The sequence below is a fragment of the Polyodon spathula genome, chromosome 2 (genome assembly GCF_017654505.1).
Source record: "Polyodon spathula isolate WHYD16114869_AA chromosome 2, ASM1765450v1, whole genome shotgun sequence".
NCBI classification, from domain to species: Eukaryota; Metazoa; Chordata; class Actinopteri; order Acipenseriformes; family Polyodontidae; genus Polyodon; species Polyodon spathula.
Window position 1 is genome coordinate 93,606,589 of NC_054535.1, and position 26,276 is coordinate 93,632,864.

Consider the following 26,276-nt stretch of genomic DNA (forward strand, 5'->3'; position numbering starts at 1 on the left):
CTGTTCATTCATTAAATGCTGAGCGAGACCATTCGCTCAGCTCCACCAAACTCCACCCCTCTGTCATTTATTTCCGGGTTCCTGTTTCTGGTCTGACATCCCCCACTCCGGCCGTCTTTGTGACACGTCGTGTCAGAACCAGGAGCACCAGCACCTCCTAGACACAGACTAGAGCAGGAACCGCAGTTTTTTAAGAAAAAAATAATAATAATAATAATAATAATAATAATAATAATAATAATTTGGATTACAAAATAAATAAATAAATAAAATGGGATGGAAGGAGGATAAAGAGGTGAAGGACAGGGAGGAGGAGTGTCGCCTAATGGCCAGACATCCACGGCGATTTAACAAGTGCCTCCTCTGCGACCAGGACCATCTGTTCGCCAACTGTCCCTTTCGCCACTGTGAGGAGGAGGAGGAGGAACCGGCCCAAGAGAGGAAGGTGGGGAGAAGGAGTAGGGAGAGAGGAAAGCTGCAACAGCAAGAGGATGTCGGGGACGACGGCTTGAAGGTTTTTTTCCAGTGCCTCGCGGCGGAGTTGTGCCCCGGCTATGGGGTATATGGGCACACATTGGCCCTATGCCCCATGCAATATGCAGAGGGGGAACTAATGCCCAAGTGGGAGGAGCCCGTGCATCCAGCGCCCAAACGGGGGGACCGTGAGTGTCCAGCGCCCAAACGGGGGGACCGCAGGAATTCAAAGCCGAGGGACAGCTGCTTCCAGCTCCACCAGCAAAAGAAAAATGCATGCTGATTCCACCACCACCAGCAGGGGAAGAATGCCTGTTGGTTTCACCCCTAGAGGGAGAGCCACACCAGTCCCCTGCAAGTGAGAGAGAGCCGCACCAGTCCCCTGAAACAAGGGTAGACTACACGCCGCTCTCACCTCCATCGCCAGGAGACTACACGCCGCTCCCACCTCTGTTGCCAGGAGGCTACATGCTGCCTCTGCCTCCGCCACCTTCACCGACAGGAGACTATACGCCTCCGCCACCTCCACTGGCAGGAGCAGAGCAGCAGGAGCTGCTTCTGCCTCCGCCACCTCCATCTGCTGGGTTCCCGTCCAACAGCAGAGGGTGAATTCCTGCTGGGTCCCTTTCCGCCAGCAGAGGATGAATGGCTGCTAGTATCACTTCCCCGACCAGCAGAGGATGAATGCCTGCTGGTATCACTTCCCTCACCAGCAGAGGTGAATGTCTGCTGGGTCCCTTTCCACCAGCAGAGAATGAATGCCTGCCGGTATCACTTTTCCCACCAGCAGAGTATGAGTGCCTGCTGGTATCACTTCCTCCACCAGCAGGGGGTGAATGCCTGCTGGGTCCCTTTCCACCAGCAGAGGATGAATGCCTGCTTGTATCACTTCCCCCACCATCACGAGGAGAGGAACAGGAGCTGCCTCTCCCTGCACCAGAAGGACCAGGAGTAAATACCGGCGTTCCTCAGCAGCCCTTGCATAGGCTGCTGAGGGAAGCATGGGGAAGAACCATCTGGCCGCAGTGGCCGAGAAGAGGGCCAACGCCTGCACCCCAGCTTGTCCTGACTCCCTGCCTGGCATCACCTAAGGATGCCTGCCTGGCATCACCCAAGGATGCCAGCCGCTCCGCATTGCCTGGGGTTGCCTGTTGCTCCGCATCGCCTGAGGTTACCTGTTGCTGCGCATCGCCTGGGGTTGCCAGCTGTTCCGCATCGCCTGGGGTCTCGAACTGCTTTGCCAGGGCTTGCAGTCAGCTCTGCTTGGCTGCAGGGGTCTGTGTGGCCGGAGTCCCCCCAGAGGGAGCTGTCAGCTATAAAGGGGGGAGAGGTCAGGAGACCACCTTCCCCCGCAGCAGTTTCGCTGCCGGAGATCTTGGGGGAGGTCTGGAGACCACCAACCCCAGCAGGTTTTTCGCTGCTGGACTTGCCCCGGCTGAAGGAGTCAGTCTGGGAGCTGTCAGCACGTCTGCTGACAGCCGCACCATTGGCAGCATTTCTGATTAGCAATCGAGTCTCGGTACAGCTGCATAAAAGCTGCATGTTTTCACCCACTCGGGGTTGTGTGTTCGGTGAGTGGAGAACAGGATAGGAGACGGAGGTAATAATTGTGATAATAATAAGATTAGTAGGTAAATATATGCTCAGCATGTTTGTCTGTATAGTCCGTTTTGTTTGTCTTTTTGTTTTGGCGATGAGTTCTGTGTCCTTTGTTTTTATTTGTTACAAACCTTTTATTTACTGTCTGTTCATTCATTGAATGCTGAGCTAGACCATTCGCTCAGCTCCACCAAACTCCACCCCTCTGCCGTTTATTTCCTGGTTCTTGTTTCTGGTCTGACGTCCCCCACTCCGGCCGTCTTTGTGACAGTCACTTAAAATAGGATACTGATTTAACATCTCATCCGCAGGATGGGAGCACTAAGAGGTTAAATGACTTGCTCATTGTCACATAGTGAGTCAGTCAGTGGCAGCGGTGGGATTTGAACTTCTGGTTACAAGCCATGGACTTTAACCACTGGATCACGCTGCCTCCTAGTGTTAATTCACAGTCTTCCTTCTACCTCCATTTGATTCGTTATTGTGATGTATTTAAAACAAGTTGCCTGATAAAAAGGAGATTTCTGATCAGTGACCACCATAATTTAGAAGTACTGAAAATAAAATAGTTTTGATGAGGTCTTATCAATTTCTTCATATTGCATAGCAGCAAAAACAGCAATAGAGAACAAATAGAATTGCATAATGCACTGTTAAAATGAGATGGTATGAAAATGTAGATTATGTTAAGATTAGTGAAGAAAAATGGCGTAATATCAATATAATATAAACTTGCAGTCAGAACCACTGACAATTCAATGCAAATCAGACAGCTTTAGTTCCACATTGGTAAATCAGTAAACTGCTATTTTTAACCATGGTGCTGTTCAAAATGTTTTCAATGAAAAAAAAAATATTTCTGGACATTTGTTCTGTCTAAAGATGGAGGATGATGCCTGTTATACTCCTAATGCTTTTTGGTAAGAAGAGCTTTCGAAAGCAGATTAATCCAGTGTGCTCAAGTGGCCTGGATATTGTAATTCAGTTCTATGGAAAGGATGTAATTAAATTGCATCTGCTGACAAGACACCTTCTGTAATCCTGATACTTTAGCAAGCTAGGACTTGATGATGAATAATGCTGAATTACAATTATTAAATTGGTGTTAATCTGCATCTGATGGTAATAAATACAATAGTATTAGTGACCCCATAATATTTTTTGTAATTGATTTTCACAAACAGGTACCTCTCCTGGATGTAATTCTTATCTCACTGTGCTCTCGCTCTTATTCCAATATACCAACTGTTAGAACATCTGTTTTGGTTAAGAGGGCAAAGCACTTCTAGAAACTGTCTGTTTCAGTGTTTGCTTCTTGTCTCTTTTTTGCTGTAGTAAACCCATGCGAGCTTCACTGTCGGCCTGTTGATGGACAATTTTCTGAGAAAATGTTGGACGCTGTCATAGATGGGACCTCATGTTTTGATGACGACAACAGCAGAAATATCTGTGTCAATAGTGTTTGTAAGGTAGTGTTGGGGTATGTTTCTTTCTCAAAGCTACTATACATAGACTTCTGTGTTTCTTGGTAGTATTCGTCAGAAACTATCAAGGACATTATTACAAATATATTTTAATTAGACAAATAATATTTATAGCAGTTCAAATTAAGTTCCCAATTTTTTTTTTTTTTTTTTTTTTTTTTTTTCACCAGCAAAAAAACATATTTTTGTCTCTGTTTCGTTTATTTGATCCTGGAGTAATTTCTTCTTGGATTCAAATCAGTTAGATCTAAAAAGATTGTCCCCACTTTTAATGAGAAATCCCTTGGGAACATGTTGGATAGTTAACACGGTACTCCGTAGGATATCCTCTGTGGTGGAACAGGGTACCACTAGGTGACACCTTTAGGTTGAGATGGTACATTGCTAAGACATTATTTTAACAAATTTCAAGGGTGTTATATTTTGTTACCTGGTGTTTCTGTGTGCTCTACAGGTCATAAGGTGCGCCAACCATTATAAATGTGGTCAGTAACATGCTGCTAATTACAACAGGGGGTGTTTTTCATCCAACTCTTTACGTGTGACTTGTTTTTCTTTCATACTGTAATGGACATGTGATTTATGGTTTAATAATTCCAGGTGCCGCTGGGTCAGTGCTTTTTCTTTGCACATCTGCTCAACTGACAGCTGTCCTTTTTATTTATTACTTTATATACATCATCAAGCAAGCAGATATGTGTCATGTTTTACTATGACCTAATAATCCATGAAAAAGCTCCATGAATAAATAAAATCCATCCAAGCACAGACTGGTAACACCTAGTGAAATTGCTTTTTTCTTCTAGATCAGACATTTAAACCCAGTCAGTGCTATTTGCCATAATTTGTCAATAGTTAATTTATAAGTGGAAAAGGGGGGAGGGGTCAGGAACAAAACATGATATAACTCATTCCAACAGTACTGCAGGTAAGTCCTTTGTTTTTTTTTTTTTTTTTTTTTTTTTAACAAGCATGGTTTTGTTGGGAGTCACAGCAGCAAATGCAATTTTAGAGCTTGAGTTTGAGCCTGAGATTGACAGACCCCAGCTGAGATGTTGACAATACAGAAAGAGGGTGTACAGGATCAGGGTTCATTTCTTGGATTTGCTAGATGATGATCTAAAAACTTGATTGCGTCTGGATAGGGCAGCTCTTGTCTGTCAGGCTCTGTGGGAGGATCTTGAATCGCCTACTAATAGGGGTTACGTGGTACCATTGCGTATTAATTTGTTGACAGCATTGTCCTTCTATGCCACTTGGTCATTTCAAAGGGCTACAAGCTCCTTGGTGGGACTCAATCAATCTACCATCTCTGCAGTTACCCATAAGGTCATGTCTGCATTAGTAAACAGTGTTAAACATTATATCAGTATCCCACTTAATCAGGTGTAGCTACTAAATATTACAAGGGTTTTATGTCATGACCGGTTTTCTCAGAGTAATGGATGAAATCGATTGCACACATGTTGCACTCAAATCACCATAACACCATGCATATACATTAGGGTGGTTTCTATACATATGGTAAAACATGAAAATATGAAATCTTGACCTCTCAACCCTCATTTTTTTTTTCAATTGGTGAAAAACTACTCCCTGCAAAATGTCATCAAAATTGAATTGTACTTAGAGGTGCCTCATCAACCTTGAAGTTTTTACTATTTTTGCTTGATATGCACCTTTCCCTTCTTGACTGGCAAAGAAACAGTCAATCATCTTCCAATTTTGGTGTCCGGGTCTGGAGTCCATCAGCTCCTTGCAGTGCCAAAGTTGCTAAATGGGACAGGAGAGTCCACAGCTGGTGCAGTATATACAACTATCGAAGAGTGGGGCATCATGGAACGCATTTGTGGCATGGCCTTCGACACGACTTCTGCAAACACAGGTCACAAATCTGGTGCTTGCATCTTCTTGGAACAGAAAATGGGAAACTGCTCTCCCTTCGCATGTCACAACCACTTAAAGCTGTCCTTGAGAAAGTCTTCACACTCACACTTCTAGCTTCTTCAGGGCTAGACATCCAACTCTTCAAGCGTTCCAAAAATCGGTGGAGCCTCATTGATCACGCCACGTTTCGGACAGGATTGGATGACAAGGAAGTGACTTTGAAAATCACAGACGACATGAAAAAAGTTCTCACCTTCGCCCAACAGCAGCTTTAAGATACACAACCAAAAGAAGATTATCGAGAACTGCTTCAACTGATCATCATCTTCTTGGGTGGTGTGCCTCCTGGAAGAGTTTGCTTCCAAGCTCTAGCAGGACTTCATAGAGCACGATGCATGGCACACCTGCTGTAAGTCTTCAGGATCTTCATGTTCATGGCCTAGCGTTCTTTGACTCATTGGTCTCTCTCAAAAGAGCCATGCTGCTAGCACAAGAGCAGGTCAAAGGAACAGAGGATCTGCGAAAGAGGATCAAGCTGCAGCTTTCTGAATCATTCTGTCTCTGTGTGGGGAAAGTGGTCGACTGTCCAGGTGCAGGATTGATGCAGTGCGTAATGAGCCAGTCAGATTTATATTCTAAAGGAAATTTCTTTCCACTGTCCAGGTCTGGTGACCAAAAAAAAAACATCCCTGGCAATACACAGCAATGGAAAAGCACAGGGAAAATAACACAGGTTGCAGTCCCAAATAATGATAAAACGTCTCTTTCCCACAAGGTACAGGCTGATTTTTCCAATCCATGGAGATCCGACTTCCTTTTACCCCGTGGAATGAATTGTCAGGCCAAAAAGTCCAAGGCACTCAGTCCTTGATACTTAGCGCCCTCACAGGTCGGGAGGGAGATTTACCACCAGGAATCGTTGTCTCTGTCACAGTCCTCCAATATCCCAAAATGCTTTGTGAAATACTCAGAGAAGGCTCCTGAAGGACTTGCTATCAGTGTGCACTCTGCACATGGTATTCATTTGTATGCTTACAAACAAAAGCTGTCAGGACATCTCTGTTAAAATAGTTGGGAAAATAACAAAAGCACAAAGTTAAATTAGGTGATTGCAGAAATGAAATGCAAGTTAAAAGTAGGATCAGGGATGAAAAATTCATGTAATTTGTCAGTGCTGTTTAAAATAAAATTATGGGGACCAGAATTAGGCTCAGGCAAGATATGAAAGTAAAAACAAAGATTGTTTTATAATTAACAGCCTTGTATGAGTTTAATTATAAAACTGAATCAGCTAAATTTGTTTACGGGACGTTGCCTGATTAAAAATGAAAACTTCAAGCCCAGCTTCTGTGTTTGTGTGTTCCCATTTCATTTTTCCAAAATACATGTTTTATTTCTTTTTAGCAATATGGACCTCTATGAATATGGAGCATAACACATTATTTTAAAATAAAATACAGTGCATGGTGCGATACCATCGTATTCATTTCCAGTGTTCGTTGTGCTGCTAGGAACTGTAGTCAAGCTATTTGAATAATGTTTGTAGACATTAAGCCCAGCTAAACATGAAACATTTTCAGTGTAGATGCTTTGAGCTGGATTAATTAAAGTTTTTGAATATGGTTCTCAAGATCAGTTATGTAATGAGGACAGGGCCTAAATCTCGATTTCCTGAAATTTCACAGTTATTGTTTTCTACTGAAATGTGATGCAGGGTGTGAAAGCTTGATTATTTTTGATTTGTGACTTTCAAAAATAAGGATCACCCTAATATATATACTGTATGTCAACAGGAAGGGATTCCATGTATTAAATGTGCAGGTGATTTGTGATGCATTCTATAACATTTGTAACGTACAAAGTCCCCTGGCTCTTGTCATGACTTTTACATTTTGACAGACAGTATTTAATCATTTTCGGAACCCAATGCATCAAGCAGCATATCAGTAGGTAAGTACTGTAAGATACCTATATTTGTAGATACAGTATGAACATATTTATTTTCACCTTTTCTATACTTGTTTTAACCATGTGTAAACTTAATGAACATTTACTGGATAAAAGTGTTTGAAGAAGACCCAGAACACAAAGACATCAGAAATCTGGTGTTAATGTCCTTGCTTTGAGTGGGTGTGTTGTTAACACTATGGGAGGCTGTGACCGAGAGCGAATGAATTTGTGTCAACAATCTCCCTACCTGACCTGTGAAGGCATGGTATAACAGGAACAGTGTGCCCACGACTGGATGGTTTGACAGTTCATTCCAGGGTCAGTCGGAAGTCGGTCATCCAAAAGGGGGCGAAGCCACAATACTGGAAGTCGGTTCCTTACTGTGGTAGGCGATGTGTCAGTCCTGGATTAGAGGAGACATGATTGCACTCGCTACCAAAGGGGCGTGTGACTGAGGGTATATCAGGGGATGTGGCCGAGTGATCTGTACCTCTGTTGTGGTTACGGATTGACTGTGAGGAGTAGAGATAAACTGTGAGTGTTTAATGTTGTGCTTTCTGCCCATTAACTGTTTGTTTTTGCCATTTGTAGACGGCTAAATATCCAGGAGCTGTCGCTGATAAGCCAGCATCAAACCCGGACTGCACTGCACCACTGTTAAGCACCAATATTGTACTTGCACAGAGGTTGCTTTGGAACACCACAAAAACCTCTGCAATCCTCATAGAGATCATCGTCAGTGTCATTGCCACACAATTCAAACTTGTAGCTGGACGCAATGTGGGATTTATTTATTTCCCACGCACAGCCTGCTCTCCAGATCTGCCTGCAATTTTTGGCATATGGATCACCATACTCCTCCCCCACGAGCCATGTTCACTTAGCCCCTATGCTGCCAGTGTTCCACAAGCATTCATTAATGACCTCATAAATAAGTAAGTCTTGATGATGCTGTTAAGCAGACAACAGCCATATCCATTGGCAAGTTACATATGATAAACTAGCTTTTTATTTCTCTGGTGGTCACATAATAAATAGCTTCAATTTGGCAACTAAAACACAGTATCCCCAATGTAATAAAGTAGGCAAGTACAATGGTGACTTCTAAAATGATTTAAATGTATTAAGACTGTGGGCCCGATTTTCATGAATGGGCAAAGTGGTGGCGCTGGCTCTGTTCAATCACTTTAGGACCATGCAAGGATGTTGGTTGTTAGTGGATCTTGTGTCAATGTTAAAATTTAAAAGGGCAAGTGATCACAGAAGACAGGTGAAATAAACCAAATAAAAGGATATGCAGCGCCACATTTGTATTTAACAGTTGCAATGGTATACATTTATTTAGTGATTTGTCTCTTAATGAACCTTTTGAACAATGCGCAGCTTAATTAATTTTTTTATTCAGTTAGCTAAACATTATGGTATTGATACATTAGGAAAACAAACATTATCTGTATCTGTATGTATGTATGTATTATTATTATTATTATTATTATTATTCAGTTGTGCTTTTCTTTCTCGTTTCTGTGACCCAGAGCAATTGCAATTTACTTCAGTGGCGTAACTTTTTGATTACAAACGTATGGCAGGCCATCCGGGTCAAAAATGTGTTATATACTACACAATCTCGTTTGACTTTAGTACGTGTTGTAATTCTAATTACTATGCATACTAATGTAGCCAATCAGATTGCTGAAAATGAAATAAGAACCTATGAATTTAAAGAAAATACTGTACAGGTAGTAATAATACAGTAAATGTAATAATTCAAAAGTCGCCAAGTGTTGAAAGATCTCACATTGAATCCAGTATTAGTTATGGTAACTCAGTATGATAGTGTAAAATTGAAATAAATATAATTAGAAAATTAAAGAAAACGTTTCTATAGCTGGGGTATAATAATAAAATAAAAAATAAACATTCATTTCTAGGGGTGGGCACCAATCTTGATATGATTTCAATAATAATTTCCATATAGTGATATCGTGGGATTAAAATAAAATTGACGTATGCTCATAGATACATACTTTTTAGTGCTAATAAAGTTGCACTGCTTAGAACAGGCATGTTTGTGTTAACGTGATTCGCTCCCAGTAAGCGATGAACGGTATAAACTCCCACATAATGTCAAAATGTCCCCCAATCACCCGTACAGTAAACAAAAGAAACACGTGTTATGATGGCTGGCAGTTCGTACAGAACAGCATCCCAATCCCAGTCAGTGGAACATAGCCACGCCAGCCCTGTGCACACATACCCGGGAGAGGGGGGGGAAACAAACAAACAAAATAGATCTGTACCAGGTTATTGAAAGCAGGTAGTGATCAGAACTCCAATGATAGCTCACTTTGTTAATAGATAGTTAAAAAGGTCATCATAGCACCTTGTTTCTTTTAAATTTAATTTACTTCAGATAACAACAATAATATCAAAACCAATATAATTCTTAAAATCACCAAACACAAACAAGCTAACTCCACAGTTCCTAACTAAACTAAACAAAACAAAACATCAAGTTGCAGCATCGACCAGATGAAACAAAACAACTAACAGCGTCACTTATCTGCAAAGGTTGTCTTGTTTGCATTAAAGTGCTGCTCCTCTTTCTTTTTATTTGTTCAGACTCCAGACAGGTAACTTTTTCAGTTTGTTCTTGGCTTTTGGTTTGAGTTCAGTGGTCTCCACTGTGTTATCCAACAGATAACAGCCAACTATGCCACACCCTGTCTTTTTTTAAATATGTTTATATGTGCCGTGTTGCCCAAGCGCCACCAATATTCTATAATGTGGGCCCTGCACCACTAATGTTTGAGCTTATATATAATAATTGTACATACCGTTTGATGGGATCGATATATTTATACTTGATGTTTTAAAAATGCCACCTCATAATGGTAAAATATGCAAGAAATATGGTACCAATTGAATAACATTTCACATCAGATTAGTTTAACAGGAAAATCAGCGTTACTTCTCCTTTAGAAGTGAAGGTTCTGCGACCTATAGTCATTGGCGCAAGCCTTTCACAGACCACCGGCTCTCGCACAACGGTCCCAAAATGCTCCGACCCAAAATCAAAAGTTGTCGGAAAGCATAAAAAGAGAAAACAGAAACCCCAATTCCAACAGTTCGGGAAATTTTATGCAAATGAGGCGAGCACCCAGTTAGCATACTCGCCGCCCCAAAATCAAAGTTGTTAGCGAGTCATTCCTGACAAAAATATATCCGCCTGTTTCAAGTTGTCCTAAAGGAATTAAACTGATTGAAAGAGACAATATAAAAGCACTACGCTCAAATAAAACAGAATCTGGTGGAGGAGTGAGTGTTAGATTGTGATGGAACTGAATGTGCTTTTCGGGATTGCTGCAATTTTAGAGGATGAAAGGGAAAATAGTAGAACTTTTACCCCAATACAGAAACCCAGGCACCGCCGAAAGTACACCCCACGAGTGAATCATCAAAGGGTCAGTTGGCTGGACCTTACTAAACCGCAAGTGATATCGGCTTGATAAAGCAACCACTTTGGATTTATGTGACGAACTGAAGGACGACTTGGAGGCAAGTACCTTGAGTGCCAGTGTCACTCAGAATATACCCTGAGTGTCAGTGTCACTCAAAATATACCCTGAGTGCCAGTGTCAGTCAAAATATACAAAATATACTTGGTTCTGTTTGCATGGTAAACCACAGGCAGGTGGTTAACTCCTGTAAAACAATGTCAGATTTTCTATTTGTCAATCACAAATCCCTGCCATCCATTTTACAGCAAAGAAGGACTGAAATTATTTCCTTTTCTCTTTCCAGCCTTGCTTGCTTGCTGTTGCAGTCAGTGCTGTTTTTTTCAAACTGTAAACTCGACACTGCATACAGGGATTAAATAGTCAAGCGATCTGTCAAGCTTTTATTACAGTAAAGTGCTGCCTTTTGTATTGAAATCTATGTGAACGGCAAGGTAATGAGGTGAAAACGGCTGATTTGTGGATTAATACGAGTGATTACTACAATATAAGCAGTGCGTTTGTTATTAAAGTCTATGCGAATAGATGCCCTGCATAAATGTTAAGTTTGAGTCTGTGTTAGAATGTGTGGCAAATGCATGTTATTCTCTCTCTCTTTTACATGGGTGCCGTCTTCATTAGCCCGCTACTGCCTGTTTTCAGCGGGTGTGTGTTATCTCTTTCTCTCTCTTTTACTCGGGTGCCATCTTGATTATTCCACTACTGCCTGTTATCAGCGGGTATTTGTTGTCTCTCTCTTCACTCTCTCTCACTCTCTCTTTTACGTGGGTGCAGTCTTGAGTAACCCGCTCGCGGCTGTTTACTTCTGTTTGTGTGTGAGAGTGGGGTGTCACGTCATCAAATGGGTGACCACCAGAGTCAATGGCATGTTGTGTTTTGAATGAACCAATGGTATGTGGCATGGGTGGAGCTATGGTTAGAAATATGGGCACTGTGCTGCCAGCTGGTTGTGGTGTGTGAGAGCAGTATAAGAGCTAAAGACCATTTACTGAGGGCCAGCGCAGAAGGACAGCATTGGAAAGCATTAATAAAAACATCAGTTGTAACTGCTTTTGACTGCACGCTGTCTCCGGTGTTTCATTTCATCCTGCTAGGAACCTGCTTAAGGATGAACACTACAATGGTGCAGAAGTAAAGTGGGATCTAAGTGGAGAACACGAAAGACACCCAGCTCGTTCCACAGGAAAAAGCAGAGCCAGGCCCATAGGCTCCAGTCGGGAGCAGGTGACTCCAGTGATCAAAGCACTCTGGAGAGCAGTGAGGGAGGGACCTCTGGACGGCGGATCCAGACACCGTGACAACCGCCACTCAGAACCCGGACCGCCGCAACCACCAATATCGACACGGTCAACATCGCTTCGACCCTGCATTTCAACCCCCTTACCACCCCTTACCAACCCCCAGAGAGTCATTGTAGGACAGACTGGAGAGGGAGCCTTCCTTAATGCTGCAGTCTGTGCACATTATAGATGTACAATTTTCATATTGTTGCCCACCCCTGTTTATTTCATTTAGATGGGTGCAGTGTCTTGCTGTGTATTTGCAATGAATGAGATTGACACCATGCTAGGTTGAAATGAATACAAGTTTACTGGGAGTACAGAAAAAAGTACAGACATGTAACTGGTTCAGTATCAGAATGCCCCCTGTGGGTAGAGTGGGAGTGCTATACTCATGTACAGCTACATGAAACACATGGAGTTGGACTCCGGAGCTAACTGTGTACTGCAAAATTAATTAAGCTGCGTGTTGTTCAAAAAGTTATTTAAGAGATAAATGATTATAGAAATGTGTACTATTCCAACTGTTAAGTACAAATGCGCTTCATATCTTTCTTTTTGTTTATTTTTAACCTGTCTTCTGTGATCACTTGCCCTTTTGAATTTTATAATGGACACAAGCTCCACTGATAACCAACGTCTTTGCATGGTCCTAAAGATTTTAACAGCGCCAGAAGCCACCACTTTACCCAGTCATGAAAATTGTGCCCTGTATGTTTAATTTGGCTTTTAGTAGCTTAACACTACTGGAAAATAAATAATTTATATTTAAATATACATTATTCCCCAGTGCGATTACTCAGGGGATGATTTGATGACCCTATAATCTGCTGTTCTAAAAGGGATGATTGATGCAATCCAGGTAAATTCTCTAGTCAAGTAGGGCTTATTCATGTGGTATATAGGTCATTCCGAAATAAAATGTATGTATATCATTTTATTACATTACACCCACTAAAATAGAGTACACCCTCGGTATAACTGATCTTTTGGGGTGCAAGCCTTTTGTTCGTTATATCAAAGGGTGTGTTATAGCAAAAGGACAATCAATATGAACTATAAATTGTTGGATTAAGATAATGAGATGAGATTGTGAATAAAATAGAATTACATGTACCTGTTTGTCTCATGTATGCTGTATTCTGCCTTTGCTTTATCCTATTCGTTAAAGAATTAAAATGCAGTACAGAAAGCACAAATCTCAAATTGGAGTTGAACATTTATTCAAAATCCATCTGACATGAATCGTTTCAAAGTCCACCAAATCTTAATCCAATATGCAAGAATTTCAAACTGAGTTTTTATTCCAAACCATCCTGACATGAAGTTTGACATGAAAAGTTCATCAGATCCTCAAGTTTTTTTTGTTGTTGTTTTTTCTTTAATCAGTTTTGGTTTGCCGCATGGTTGCTGAACAAGCCAAAAAAGGGTTTTTTGACAGCCTATATTCGTCACAGACATGCCTGCGTTACTCTTGTTTACAAACAATCAATATAGTTTCCAGCTTTGTTGCAACATAAAGTGATTTTCGTTTCGGAGGCGTAGTTACACAGAATGCGCTTTTTATTAAGACAAAACAGTTGACTTCACTGTGGAGGTGGCATCCTGTGCATACAGAGTGTACCGGGATGTTGACTGTGTGTGTTGATTTGATCTTTTTTTTTTTCATTTTTATTTGGGGTCCAGCGACCAGGTTTGTTATAATGAAGGGTGTTATAGCGAGGGTGTACTGTATATTAAAGTTCACTTTCTTGTGGAAATAAATGCCTATTTTACATGTCAGTGAAATGTGAATTGAATCATTAATTTTCCCTCCCTTTCATCTTCAGTTTTATTCCTTCATTGTCTAATTATTTTACCGTGACTAGACAAATGTTACAACGCATGGGTGCAATAGAAAAAAATATATAATATTTATATTTCAGATTTAAATGGCACTTTAGATATTGGCCATTGAGTCATAAATATTTAATTATTTATTTCATTTATTTTTCATTTCCACTACAGGTTGTATCACAGGTTGAGCTTTGGCAATGCAAAGCTGATCCCTTTTCCATTAAGCCTGGGGGATATTCTATTCAACACTTTCATTTTATAGGATTCTTTGGAATTTACAGACAGCCAAGACAGCAATAAGAACCATAATTTCTTCCATATCCCATGCTGTTTTGATAATATTTTTGACTTTCCAAAAACTCACCTCATTTAAATGATATGTGATTATTTCTGAATGCCCTCTGTGGTGTGCAAGTGTGTGAAAGCATTCAATTTGTTCCATGATGCATTGCCACTTCATGTAAATCCAGCTAGTTTCCAAACCAGCCCAAATTAGGGTTTGTGTGTCATCTCATACATAGAAAATAATCACATGAAAAAAACATTTGTCCAGTTGTGAAAATTGTCCACCATTGTCATTGGAATTCATTTTATTAATGCACAGAAACTTCACACAGAAACCATCAATATGATCTAGGACTACAACAAAAATATTACCATCTCCATGAAATGGCTGTGGTTAATTCATTGCTTTGCTTTGACAAATATTGACATTCCTAATGCAAATAAAGGACACACACAGAATTCCCTAGGAGACCAATTAATAAACTCTTTGAATATATACTGGTGTAATGCAGTGTAAGTATAATCATTTTCGGTCACTGATGGAATACAAATTTTGGGTTTCAATAGTATTAGTAGTAAGGTACACTGCTCCACCTTTCTAAGGTGACCCTTTATACTGTAGTACAGGTTATAAGGTGATACGGTCATGACTCCCAGTTGCCCCATAATGCCATTATACTAACACTAGTATTCTTGTTATAAGGTAGAACACAGACAACACGGTGAAAAAGTAAAAAAAAAAAAAACCAACAACTTTGTAATTCTGGTAATTGTGTATTACGAAGTGCAGATTGTCCTCTGGGCGGACTCTTCAATGACCGTGTTTATTCAATAACATTGTTACTAATTTACTATGGGTCTGGATGTGCCAGAGAAAATTAAATAAATAAATATGCCTCAAGGCACTTTTAGGTTTGAGATAAAAATTGACAATTCCATGAGTGGCAATATAATAAAATATGTATTTTTCTTTCAGACTTTCAAAGAATTATAATGAGATGGTTTCAATTCAAATTCTTAAGTGTTCCCCTCATTCTGTTTTCCTTTCAATGGTTACATAACTTTTATTTGATTTCTCTGTTCTCACCCTTATTGGAAGCAAGTGATAAATTATTTTTATAGAAAAGTTTGAGTTCATATTTAAGGGCTATACGTCTATAGTGTATTACTTTAATTAATGTCGTCTTTGCATTCTTTCAGGACGTAGGATGTGACTATGCAATCGACTCCAATGCTATTGAAGATCGCTGTGGGGTGTGTCTTGGAGATGGTTCTGGCTGCCAAACTGTGACAAAGATGTTTGATGCAAGTGAAGGGTTAGGTACGGTTACTTTTTTTTACCATTAGGGAGAGCTTTTTACCTTGTTTCAGTTTAAAGCTGTACATATGAATTAGAATGAAGTTGTAATGTATTTCTCATTAACTTCTTGGCGCCCAGTTATTTCAAATTCAAATCATGTTTTATTCAGGTTAGGTAAAGTAGTTCACATAGACAGTACATATATATTTATTGCCCAGAGAAGAGCTAACCAGCATATATATATATATATATATATATATATATATATATATATATATATATATATATATATATATGCATCATTTAAAAAACAACAAAATCCAAAAACCTTGAAACCTATCTGCATTTTTAAAAAAGGGATGATCCCATGGATGGCAGTGTGACATCCATCCTGCAGTATTCAGCCGGAATGTCATCAACAAAAGCAAGTGCAACCGGGGCCCCCCCTCGCCATGCTTTCTACTTGCTTTCTCTATCCTCAGCTCTCACTCAGTTTAAACCAAAATTAACATGGTTTTCTGTGAGGATTGCTCTGCTCCTCTTTCTCTATCTTTCATAAGGATAAAATGCATAATGTGTGTATGCCTACAAAAGGGTCAAACGCTGCTCCTAATTGGGAATCAAACGCATGTCAAAATCTGGGTAAAAAACAGTGCTTCGCCGGCAAACAACGGCAACAGCTCCAGATGCTCTGTTTTCTACTTCAGCTGTCACCACTTTTATTCCAGCAATGGATAAGGATGTACAGGCTGAACAAAGGGATGCAGCTAAGGCAGCACAAGCAACAAAAAAACCCTCTAGCTATACCCCACCCAGGCCTCTGATGATGGCCAAGTGAAGACTCTGATTCCCCCCTCTGAAGGTGATACCACCTCACCTGTCTACAGGGATACTGACACATGGCAGTAAATCAAATGGCAGTGACCCCACCCTCACAATAGTCAGCCAAAGGTTTTTCTTTCTGTCATCAGCACTTCAGAAGGGGACAACTTTGAGGGTTTCCCCTTTCAGAGTGACGTTTGGAAAACCATGGAAACCATATTGCAAAAATATGAAGCAAGACATGCATCTATTTCATGACAAAAATGGTTCTATAAGGTTACCTCAGTCACAAGGACTGCATGGTCAAGGCTCTTAGCATTGACCCCATACTCTTTACCTGAACACCCTCTTCTGACCCTCTATCCAAGAGATCTGAATACCTAGAAAAGGCACACTCATCTTCCACCCTAGCTATGAGGGAGGACATCTACCAAATACAGCATGACTGGGAGATGAAGGGCACAGCACAGTATGACTACAACTTCAGACTGCCTACTACAGCCTAGACTCTAGTGCAAGAGCAGTAGCTGCAGTGACAATAGCAAGGTGGATTGCCCATCTAATAAGCCTTAATACAGAAGTTTAATCACCACAATGCCCTTTTAAGGTGATCTACTATTTGGGTCTGACCTGAAGTCAGAACTGGCACAACTGAAGGAAACCAAACAAGCCCTAAAAAAACGAGGGACTAGAACATTCCCTTCTGGTCGCTAGGGGGTGCCTTGTTTTGCCAAGCCCTCTACCTCCCAGGCAAAACCAGAAGTGGGCCAGCGTATCACCCTGACATTTCTCCACCCAACCCTACCCCAACCAGTTATCTCTCCCTCCTACCCTTTGGGGGCAGGGTATCTCATTTCTTTCATCAATGGAGGGAAATTACAACAGACACTTGGGTCTCACAAAACATGGCTATCGCATACCATTCCGGTCACAACCCCCAAACACAGGAGTGACACACATCTACATGGACCGGTCCTCCAGCAGCGGACTTGCTCACTTAATTGCCCTACTTCACCTGGGGCTCCTGATAAGCTCTGAAAATCTCAGCTAAGTCCATCTCAAGAACTGGCTTTCCTGGGCACCACCTTCAACACAAGGCTAAATAAAGTCATACTAACAGGTCGAATATCAGCACTACACTCCCTGGCAAGCCACTTCAAGCAAGGCAAAATAAATCACCCAAAACCATCCAAACCCTCCTTGACCTCAGTTATACATCTGCTCCAAGACACTTGCCTGCACCTCAGACACTGTCAATGGTGCCTGTTAGCTTCTTTCAGGCACAATGAAAATACAGGTTACCACAAGCAGCAAAGGAGACAACAGGGTGGAATCAGTCAACCACGCTTTCACAAGGTATACCATTGGAAGAAAACAACATGTAACCATTAACCTTCAAGGTCGCTGGGTCCATGATTGCAGCAGATTTGAAGGTAAAATGACGTTGAGATCTGTGACCACAGTGTTTTCATGGCCTCGGGGGCAGGCTGTACTGCGTCACGGCTTGTCAAACGGCATTGATATATCTTATTCAGGTTTCAGGTCTTTAGGAGGTAAATACCCATGTGGTAATGGTTACATTTCTATTTCCGTGAACCACGGTTATGATAATGCATTTTCTGCATTTTGCCAGCCTACAAGGTTATATTTTATATTGAGTTCATACAGCATACATGCCAGATACACATTTATAAGGGTTAAGTTTCACAGACAGCATAGTGGTTAAGAAAATCACTTTAGATGATTTGTTGTACTTTATTAGTATGATTATCTTACCAGTGTTTTCTTGCTCCCTATGTCTCCTGCTGGATGCAGAAATATCCACGTGGTTCAAAGATTCTTTTCTCTGAGAGACTTATCATAGCCGTGCGTGACTCATCTGACTTTACCAATTGAAACATAGTACTCTATAACAAGAAGCTATAATCCTGCTGAAAAAGGATGCAAGTCGAAAAGCTCCTGAAGATCTAAAAGCTGAGCTGTAATTTATTAATGGAATATATCCATGCAGGAGACGAAAAACAGGTAAAAAGATCAAGTGTAGTCTGTGAGACGCCCCTCTAAGCACATAGATCCAGCTAGGCTACGGAGATAATCCCCTTCTGTTTTAGCATGAAAACTGCATTTTTTACATTTTTCTTCTCTGGCATGTAGTCTACCAGCACCACTGAAGGTTATGTTGGTCTGACCTCAGGACACCATTGATGTTAGATTTTTAGCAGCTACTTGGCTAATATTCTTGATTATTTCCAACAAGTTATCTGTTAAGGCATGGAGAAACCGTTGCAGCATGCGATAATAGAGTAGTTAGAGACATCTACAGTGCAGGGACGTGTACTGGAAGGCTAAAGATCTGATCAGATTGTTTCAGAACAAAGACAACGCAGCCAAGGCCTTCGCTTGATTCCCGAAAAGTGTGCCCTGTTAAACTGCATACAGGATACAGGGGGTGTCTTTGTTTCATTTTAAAGGTAATGTAATGGGAGCCGAAAGTTGCAGAAAGCCATGGCTATAGTTGCATTTTAGATTTTGCATTTATGTAGAATAAAATAGCAAATTCTGTAAAATAATAAAGACAAGCGCTGTACTGTAATACCACCTTGTGTCAAATTGATTAAAAAACAATTTCAAGCAAATGTTACAGACGCAAACATTGTATCGGAAACATGAATTTTCATTTAAAAAATATCTGGTACCACCCTAGGTTAAATATAATTCTTTGGAGTTGTATAAAGTTATGTCCATACCTTTGATTGAACTTTTCAATAATAAAGAGAAAAAACAGCTGCAAGTTAACTTGTATTTCCAATACAAAAATAGAAACATGCTTTCCCTAACAGGTGTAACATTATCCTGCTTATGTATGTGGTGCTATGTACAAATTGTTATGTTCTGATGATACTTCTGAAGGTTAGTTAGTTTTTTATTCTTTTAATTAAAGGATATCTTCAAATGTTTTTAATGCATTTTTTACTTATTATTTGATGGTGTTTACAATATATTCTGAGTACGAGTGCAAAGTACTATTGATAAACTAAAGTATTTTTCACAAATACATAATACCACAAAATAATTTAAAAGGACAAGAAAGAGTTTTATTAGCATGAAATTGTCATTGTGTGTCTACTCTATTGACATAGACACAGTCTTGAAGGAAGTGGACGTTTTCAATATGATTTATATGTGTGGTTGGTTATGATTGTGCTTTTAAAGAACAGATAACACATGGAGGATCTGGTTGAAGAGATTCTTGTTTTAATACACCCTTGTGAGTCAAGGACGTTGAAAGAGAAGCTTTGGAAATATTGTTGTGAAGCCGACATAGGTACCAAAATCAGGATGAGTTAAAGTTAATAAAAATGTTAAAAAATATATATATCTATAGAGCAGCAGTTGGGACATGCACAGGTGAAAGGTCCTTGTGTCATGTGATTTGGAATCAGGAAGTGCTCATAAGGAGCAGGTATAGATGTTGCCATGTTAACTGTGGTGAAGAGAAAATAATTACAATTGAAGACAATTCCATGTTTGACTTTCCTTTGCCTGTATGACTTACTTTATTGAGCATGTTTCACACCTATGCAAGGTAAATGTTTCAGATGTGCAACATCAGCATACACACTCCTCTTATTGAGAATATTAAGAGATTCTTCCCACGTGTTGGGTGGAAATCACATCATCCAGTGATATGAGTATGTGACACAAAGGACTAAGTCGAAACATCTGTCATTGAATTTACTAAGTTTTTTTTTACCAATATTTACCAGTATTACTGTATGTTTTATACCTATCAATTAAATATTAAAGCAACTCGGAACAATGTATATGTTACTGTAAAATTCTGAATATTGGCAAATATTAGGATTTACTGGTAAATTTCGACATTTACCAAGCAAATTGGTAAATGTCCAAAATAAACATGATAACTCTTTACTTCAGACAGTTACCGGTAAATCTCAAGAATAACCAAGTGTCTTTGGCTAATGTCTTTCTAATTTTCTTCATGTATTTCTGTAGTTGCCAACATGACAGGGAGATTGTTTCTAAGCAGTCTGTTTCTGGTGGGCAAGGGTTCAAACGATGTATGTGCAAGAAAAAGGGTTCCAACAAAAAGTGCTATTGGAAGGCTTTACTGTCATTGTGGCCTTTTTTTGTCATAAGCAAAGCATGATTGTCTATTGAAAAAACTAAGGTCCTATATTATTGAATTTGCATTTCATTTAACAGAATGTTATTTTTCATCCAACTGCTATGTATTTGGAGTACAATATCCTTCAACACCATTGTGAATTGTTTGATAAGCAAATTTACCAGAATGTTGGTTGTTCTACATCAGTCGATCACAATATTGTTCAGTACCATGTTGAACTAGTTTGAATTACTCAGTTGTGCATTAATTATTATTTTGTTAATGGAAAATGTGTATGCAGGAATAAATATATTGTTTGATGTTTGTATCTTTGTAAACAAAGTCTTGTATATTAAAATGTAAATGGTGCTAGTTTTTAGACCAGTAACCATGTAAATCAATAAAATAGAACCACATGGTGCTGTGTTAAGCATAATTTGGGAGAAGAGACAGCTCCATCACTTTCACAGAGCTATGTCACTTCCCTTAGAGTATAATTACCCATATCCCAGTCAGCCAGTGGTGAGCTCAATTTATCATGACGAAACCTTGACCTTCCACCTCTCTGCCCATAGTGCTGACCCTAGGCTTTTATGTAGCGCTTGTCCATTGTTCTGTAACGTCTCACTTAGCAGGTAAGCATGGAAATACTGAATCAATATTTCCATGTTCTATCGTCCATTGAATTTACAAGTCCATTCATTCATGTGCTGTTTCCTTTTAGGTTATGTCGACGTGGGCTTGATTCCAAAGGGTGCAAGGGATATAGTAGTGAAAGAGGTCAAGGAATCTGGGAACTTCTTGGCCTTGAGGAGCGAAGATCCAGAGAAGTATTACCTGAATGGCCAGTTCATTATCCAGTGGAATGGAGAATATAAAGCGGCTGGAACAACTTTTTTCTATGAGAGAAGTGGGAACCTGGAGAACCTGACTTCACCGGGACCAACTAAGGAGCCTGTGTGGTTACAGGTACAGTACTACATTGTACAGATTGATTACTGTGGCTGTGAAATCAATGAACAGGATCACCTTGAAGTGTGACCTTTCTCTCAAGGATTATTTTGTTTGTTTGTTTAATGATAATTTATGATATATGAGTATGTGCCATTTTTTCCCCATCTAAATGTAATAAACTGATATAGTATGTATATGAAGTTGGAAACAACATAAATATAATTACCGTTATAGAGGTTTTACCATTATGGACCTTTTTACCCAATCAATACAAATAGATTTACAAACATTACTCCTGGAAATGAGCTCCAAATCACAGGAAAGTCACCTCTAACATTCCCTTTAACAATTCAGAATAAATGACTTAGCTTTCTCCTTGCCTCATTGTAATAAAAGCAATGAAATAAACCCTTTTGTAGCGTAACTACATGTTCGGTATGCCTGTAATGAACCTTGGCTTCCTGTTATGAATAACTACTGAGAAACTGTTACTGATGTGATCTAATTCCACAATGACAGTATTTTGGTTTCAGGGCGACACAGTGGCAAGGGGGTATATAAACAAACTGGACTTCAAACTACATACTAAGGTTCTTTCGTTTCGGTTAAACTGGAGTGGACAATGATGTATAGCATTTTAGGAAAGAGACACCAAGCAACTATAGTTTAAAGCTGAACACTAATTGTGGAACACTACAGCATTGAGCCACCCATTTGTTTCCATTTTCTCACATATGGCTGCCAGAGTCTCTTTGACAAGACATTCCGCCCTTACCAAAATGGTAGGGCTGGCACGCTAACACATTAGCGTACCGTACATATAAATGCCTACAGTATGTCCTTTTGTAATTAGAAAATAAAATACTCTATACACTTCCTTTCTAGCTGCTTTTCCAGGAGAGAAACCTGGGAGTGAAATATGAGTATACTATACAAAAACACCAGAAAAAAGAAAATGAGGTTGGAGAACCAGAGTATATATGGAAGTATGGAGCCTGGACTGACTGCACTGCCACTTGCGGGACAGGTAACTTAAAAAACACACACACACACACACACACACACACACACACATATATATATAGTTTATAGTGGAGGGATCAGTCTGAATGTCATGTGATTTATATATGCATTAGAGAGAGAGAGAGAGAGAGAGAGAGAGAGAGAGAGAGAGAGAGAGAGAGATTAGAGCTTATCCAATAGATATGAAACATGATTCTTTAGAACACTGAGTTTAGTTTCACACATAGTTCACTTGCAAGTGATTTGAATTGTGGTTCACTTAAGTTGAGTTTCTTTTAAAGTGAATTCAAAAATGTGTTTGCTTGGTTCACTTACAGCTTCATCCAGGCTAGAGTTCTGTTGATTTCACATTGCACTTTTCCAAACGCATTCAGCTCTCTTGGTGATTACTAGAGTGGAAGTTCTCTCTGGAAAATCTTTTTTCATCATGCCCAACATGGAGAATACTTTATGTGTTGTTCTATTGTCATTTCATATTTTTCCTATGACTTTTGCCTTGTGGCAGTTTTGCTATTCTACTTGAAGAATGCGCATGCTGCAATGGTAAATCTCAAACTGGTATTGGCATCATTTCATTTAATAGCCCCGGCTTGCACCAGTTAGTAAATCAGCCCCACAGTATTTGCTGTTGTGTACATGTGCATTATGGTGTTCTCGTTTGATGTGTACATGTCAATGAATTGTGTGTGTGTTTGTGTTTTTGACAAGCCCATGCGCTGCATATGTGCGACAGTGGCGATTCACATTGCAAAAGTTGAAAAGGAGAAAAGTGGCAAATGTATTGAGTCCATATCCACGCAAACCAACCTGTCATCTATTTAAGAAATGGGAGTCCTTAACTAGTTTAGCAATTAAGCCAATTTTTTCAAACACTTTTTCTGCAATTTCAACAGCAGTATGAATGACCTATGGTTGTACTGTGAAGTAACATTTAGTTAGTAATGCACATAAAAAACAGTGCTGCTTGTTTATTGTTGACCTTTTATAAACTGCCTACACACTATATTAATTGAATTGTTTTTCAACAGAATGCACTACATTGAAATTCTTCTGTAGTTAACATTTAGAACATCTGTTCCACAGGCAGATGACGCAGAGAAATATAATGAAAAATAAAATAAAAAATAAATGCTGTTAAATTAAGAGACGCATGGAGATTGAGATCAATCAGTTCTGAGTTGAGTTGTCAATTTAGAAAGAAAATTATTGTTGATTTTCTGTGTAAGCATTTCCTAGATGGAGGCAACTTATTCACGTGTCCTTTGTTATTAAGGTTGAGTTCACCGTGGGTTCATTACAAACTGTCTCAGCTCAGTTACTTTGGTTTGAAACAATTTATAAATTTGCTTGCTGTTCACTTTTACCTGGAAGCAAATGTACTGAGTTTGTCTGAGCATGTAATGGAGTTATTTTTTTATTTTATTTTATTTTTTTTCATTTCTGTTTTTTTTAGGTCTGTGTTTACATTGCAACTTGCAAGTGAGCTCAGTTGTTTTTTGTTATGATTAGTGGACTGGATGTTTACACTGTATGAAGGATTGTGGTTTCATTGACTATATTTATTAATGACGTCTTAGTCCTGCAATATTCATTCTCGTAAATATAACATGTATTAATAAAGTGATTCAAGACTTACGATACCGATATTTAACAGAATGTAGATAGAATAGTCAACAGGGTTTAGACAGAGTTCATTGGTTCCAAATAAGACAGATTCATTGGCTCTAAATAAGACAGATTAACAAACACTTTGCGACAGGGGACCCGTGCAACGTAGCGGGGCCTGTCGGGAGTGCAGGTTGTCAACCAGGAGGGTACAGCAGCAGGCAGAGCTGTGGCGACTGTGCAGTGACGTCTGGGCTACCAGGGGGAGTGGAGCAGGAGACCAGGTGGCCAATTGTGCCTGGTGGTGCATTGACTTGGGAGTCAGGCCCAGTGACCAGAGGTCCAGACACAAAGGCCGGGTCTGGGAGCCTGGGTCGAGAGAACTGACTCACAGGTGCCTGAATGTTGCACAGGGGTGGTGGTCAGGCTGTGGTGATTGTGATCTCCTCGACTGCTCCTCCTTCCCCTCTGATTCTCGGGATGACACCAGCTCCTCCCCCTCTGATACTGTAGACGGCAATGGCCCCTCTCCCTGGCTCCGGAGATGGCAGTGGATCTTCCCCCTCGGGCTCTAGAGATGGCAGGCTCCTCTCCCTATGGCACTGGAGACAGGAGTGGCTCCTCCCCTTTTGGCTCAGGAGATGACAGCAGTTCCTCTCCTTTTGGCTCTGGAGATGACAGCAGCATTGGTAGTAGCTTAACTGGGCAGCTGCGTCAGACGAAAGCGATCTGGGTAGAATAAAAGAAAAGACTCCTGGGTGGTGAAGAGATATTGGCCCTTCTAGCAAACACCAAAGAGAGGCCGGAGTGAATGGGGGATAGGTATACCTTGAATGCATTTGTAAAGTTTACCTTGTTTTACCAGCTGCCTTGTCAGCCAGCTGTATTGATGATGGAGAAGTGAGAAGAGGTCTGGTCCATGGAGATGAGGGAGTAGATGCTCAGCTGGAGGAACACATATTATTCACATATTTTTTTTAAATAAGAAAATTGTATGCTGAGCAAGTTAACAGCAAAGTAATTTTTTAGGATGTATTAGTGCCATTCAAAAATTAAATAAACAATCTTATGGATTTGGATTATGTGAATTCAAAATGAATTACTTTCGAAGTGCATACGATATTAGGTATTATTATAATGATATTCAGTCGGAATTCATTATACATTTCCAGTCATCATTTTAAAGTGTTACCTTTATATTTATACATTTTAGACTTACTGTGTTCATGCTACTGTAAATGTATAAAGAGAAATTACAGTAACTGTCCTTAAATATTTTGCTGGTGTATAATAGTTGGTCAAGTAATATCAAGTGATGAAACAAGTTATTTATACAACTTTAATTGCATTTTGACAGCTTGCCATGAGAGAGAACCCAAAAGCACTTGTAACAAGACACTTAATGCAAATGAATGTAATTACTTACAAATCATTACCCTGTGTTGAAATGTGATGTGCCTATTTTAATTGATCTGACTGCTGTTGTGCAGTCAATAGAAGGTGTTGTGCACATGGATAATAGATCAATAAATAAAGTGACTTATCTATTATCCAAATTTGGACCGAGAGGTCTCTGTGAAACATAACTGTTTGGGTATTCAGATTATTGCTGATAACCAGCAAGAAGTTATTATTGGGTGAGAAAAGAGTATTATCATTCAAACATTAAATATCAAATGTGGGTTTTTTTGTACATCTTCAAAAGAATATTGCATGTAATAAAAACCCAACCCTAATTTACGTTAACACTGCACATATTATATGAACTTATGCATAGCCTAGGTTATAACATACAGTTTATTTAAACTATTTATACTCTTTATTGTAGCATATATAGTAATTGTCATTTTTTTATCAGTGTTCAGTGTCTTTTTACTTTTGTTATCGTATATAAAAAAAAATAAAAATTGCTGCTATAGAGGTTTCTGAGTAGTATTCTTTAAATTCAATCTGTGATCATTTATTTTATATGATCCAATAAATTAATTTGTAATTTTTCCTCTACTGGTTTGCTACATTGCAGTTATAGAGTAGAACATATTAATGCAACTACACAATCATCTGACATGTATTCATACTGAGAATAGCAATTCCACATGCAATGCATGTCGACCGATTGCATATTGATCC

General features: G+C 39.7%; 1 protein-coding gene across 1 annotated transcript in view; it reads left to right on the plus strand.

Moving 5' to 3' along the window:
- adamts12 (ADAM metallopeptidase with thrombospondin type 1 motif, 12) overlaps window positions 1-26,276 on the plus strand; it is a 159,615-nt gene that overhangs the window by 105,892 nt on the left and 27,447 nt on the right. The window contains exons 13-16 of the mRNA XM_041234881.1: window positions 3,409-3,542; window positions 15,514-15,634; window positions 21,289-21,533; window positions 22,404-22,545. Of these exons, the coding sequence (XP_041090815.1) occupies window positions 3,409-3,542; window positions 15,514-15,634; window positions 21,289-21,533; window positions 22,404-22,545 (642 nt within the window). The remainder of the gene's footprint in view (window positions 1-3,408; window positions 3,543-15,513; window positions 15,635-21,288; window positions 21,534-22,403; window positions 22,546-26,276) is intronic.